Source organism: Gavialis gangeticus, unplaced genomic scaffold (assembly GCF_001723915.1).
Source record: "Gavialis gangeticus isolate Ggan-Ray unplaced genomic scaffold, GavGan_comp1, whole genome shotgun sequence".
In the NCBI taxonomy this organism is placed as follows: domain Eukaryota; kingdom Metazoa; phylum Chordata; order Crocodylia; family Gavialidae; genus Gavialis; species Gavialis gangeticus.
Window position 1 is genome coordinate 86,314,192 of NW_017729025.1, and position 1,544 is coordinate 86,315,735.

At 45.4% G+C, this 1,544-nt stretch overlaps 1 protein-coding gene across 2 annotated transcripts in view; it reads right to left on the reverse strand.

Moving 5' to 3' along the window:
- The window catches only part of TTBK2 (tau tubulin kinase 2), a 220,708-nt gene that overhangs the window by 70,394 nt on the left and 148,770 nt on the right, over nucleotides 1–1,544 (reverse strand). For both annotated transcript variants that reach the window (XM_019519087.1, XM_019519088.1), the window contains one exon: nucleotides 180–337. In XM_019519087.1, coding sequence (XP_019374632.1) covers nucleotides 180–337 — 158 coding nt within the window. The remainder of the gene's footprint in view (nucleotides 1–179; nucleotides 338–1,544) is intronic.

A 1,544-nucleotide genomic window follows, 5' to 3' on the forward strand; every position in this document is an offset into this window, starting at 1 on the left:
CCTTTTTTTTTTTTTTTTTTTTTACCTAGAAAGTCTCAATATTCACCCTAAGAATGGAGACCTAGCATTTCGAGCATTACTTAAACTCCTGGTGCAGCAGATGTAACAACTTAAAAATAACTGTCCTCAAGTACTATACAACTGTGTTTGAGCTCAGCATAAGAAATATTTGTACAAACCCAATTGCAGCTGGAGTCAGACGAGTATGTAACTGAGGCGTAGTTGAAGTTGTTGTTGTTGTCAAAGAACCATCAGTCCCACTCTTCTCCCAATCAAAAGGGTCACTTTCAATAACCCCAAAGGTTTTCATGCTATTGTCAAACACAGACATGAGAAGCTGAAGACAAAGAAAAGAGTTTAATCAACCTTTTCTTGGAATAAGAGGAAGACAAAACATTCCAGACTCATTCTCCTCTAAGACTTAAACTGACAGTGAAATTGCTTATATACACTTGCTGCATCACAAATGCTCATAATTGTGACAGAGCATTGTGCAATAGTTCTATTTACCTCAGAAACGATGACCTGGCTCTCTGTAATGCTCTTTGTAGACCACTGTAAACACTGCTACCACTTAACTGCTTCTATATAGATCCGAAGGACCTTAGCTGTGTTGTGGCCTTTGCTAATTTCAAACACTGGAACAACTTTTTGGAAGCGCGATGCCTATGAGGTGTTTTGAGAGCATTATAAGGAGGTGGTAGATAGAAAGGACCTCTGTGTGTTAAGGCTTGAAATCGGTTAAAAAGAGAAGGAGAGAGTTTTATTTCTTAAGATGTATACCGATATGTTGGAAAAGGAGGACACCACAAGGTGGCTGGAGCAATGAGTGCAGAAGGTGCTGTTTGTGGAGGGTGTGCTGGACTGTTGGAAGATATGGACTGGGGTGTGGAGGGCAAGAGCTGTATTAGAAGAAAAGCTAGGAAATCCAGGGGGAGTACAGCAACTCTGGTCAGTTGTTAAAATTGGACCCCACAGATGCTATGTAACTTATTATGGTCAGCTTAAGCGCTGTAGCCGTTGTGGTCTGGAAGACCACCTGGACACATTTTGTAGCCTGACAATTTGCTACAGGTGTGGTGGGGCAAGTCACAAAGCAAATATGTGCAAGGTGGTCTTGAAGTGCAGTCGTTGGGGGGACTGGCATGTAAGGAGGCAATGCTCAAACTACTATGCAAATCAAGCAAGGAAGCTGAGTAAAAAGGAAGAAGGAAATGAGCAGAAGGGAGAGGAAAGTTTAAGCTAGTCCAAAATGGAGGTATTTAGAACTGAGATGCTGGGGGCAGGGGAGAAACAAGACAGTGTAATTGAAGCAGCAAGGTGCAATCTGAGGTGGAGGAAGTGCCACGTGTAAAAAGCATGGGCGACTGCCTCCTGAGTCTGGGAGGGCACCAGCAGCTGATTGTCGACCAGGGTGGGGGGAGGTCCCCCAATGGCCAATCACTGATTCCAGAAGTGCCAGCAGAAGTGCCGCCGGTGTTTCTCTCGGTGCCCCCACGCCCTGGCCAGCACCAATCTCGGGGGGGGGGGGGGGGGGGGGGCCC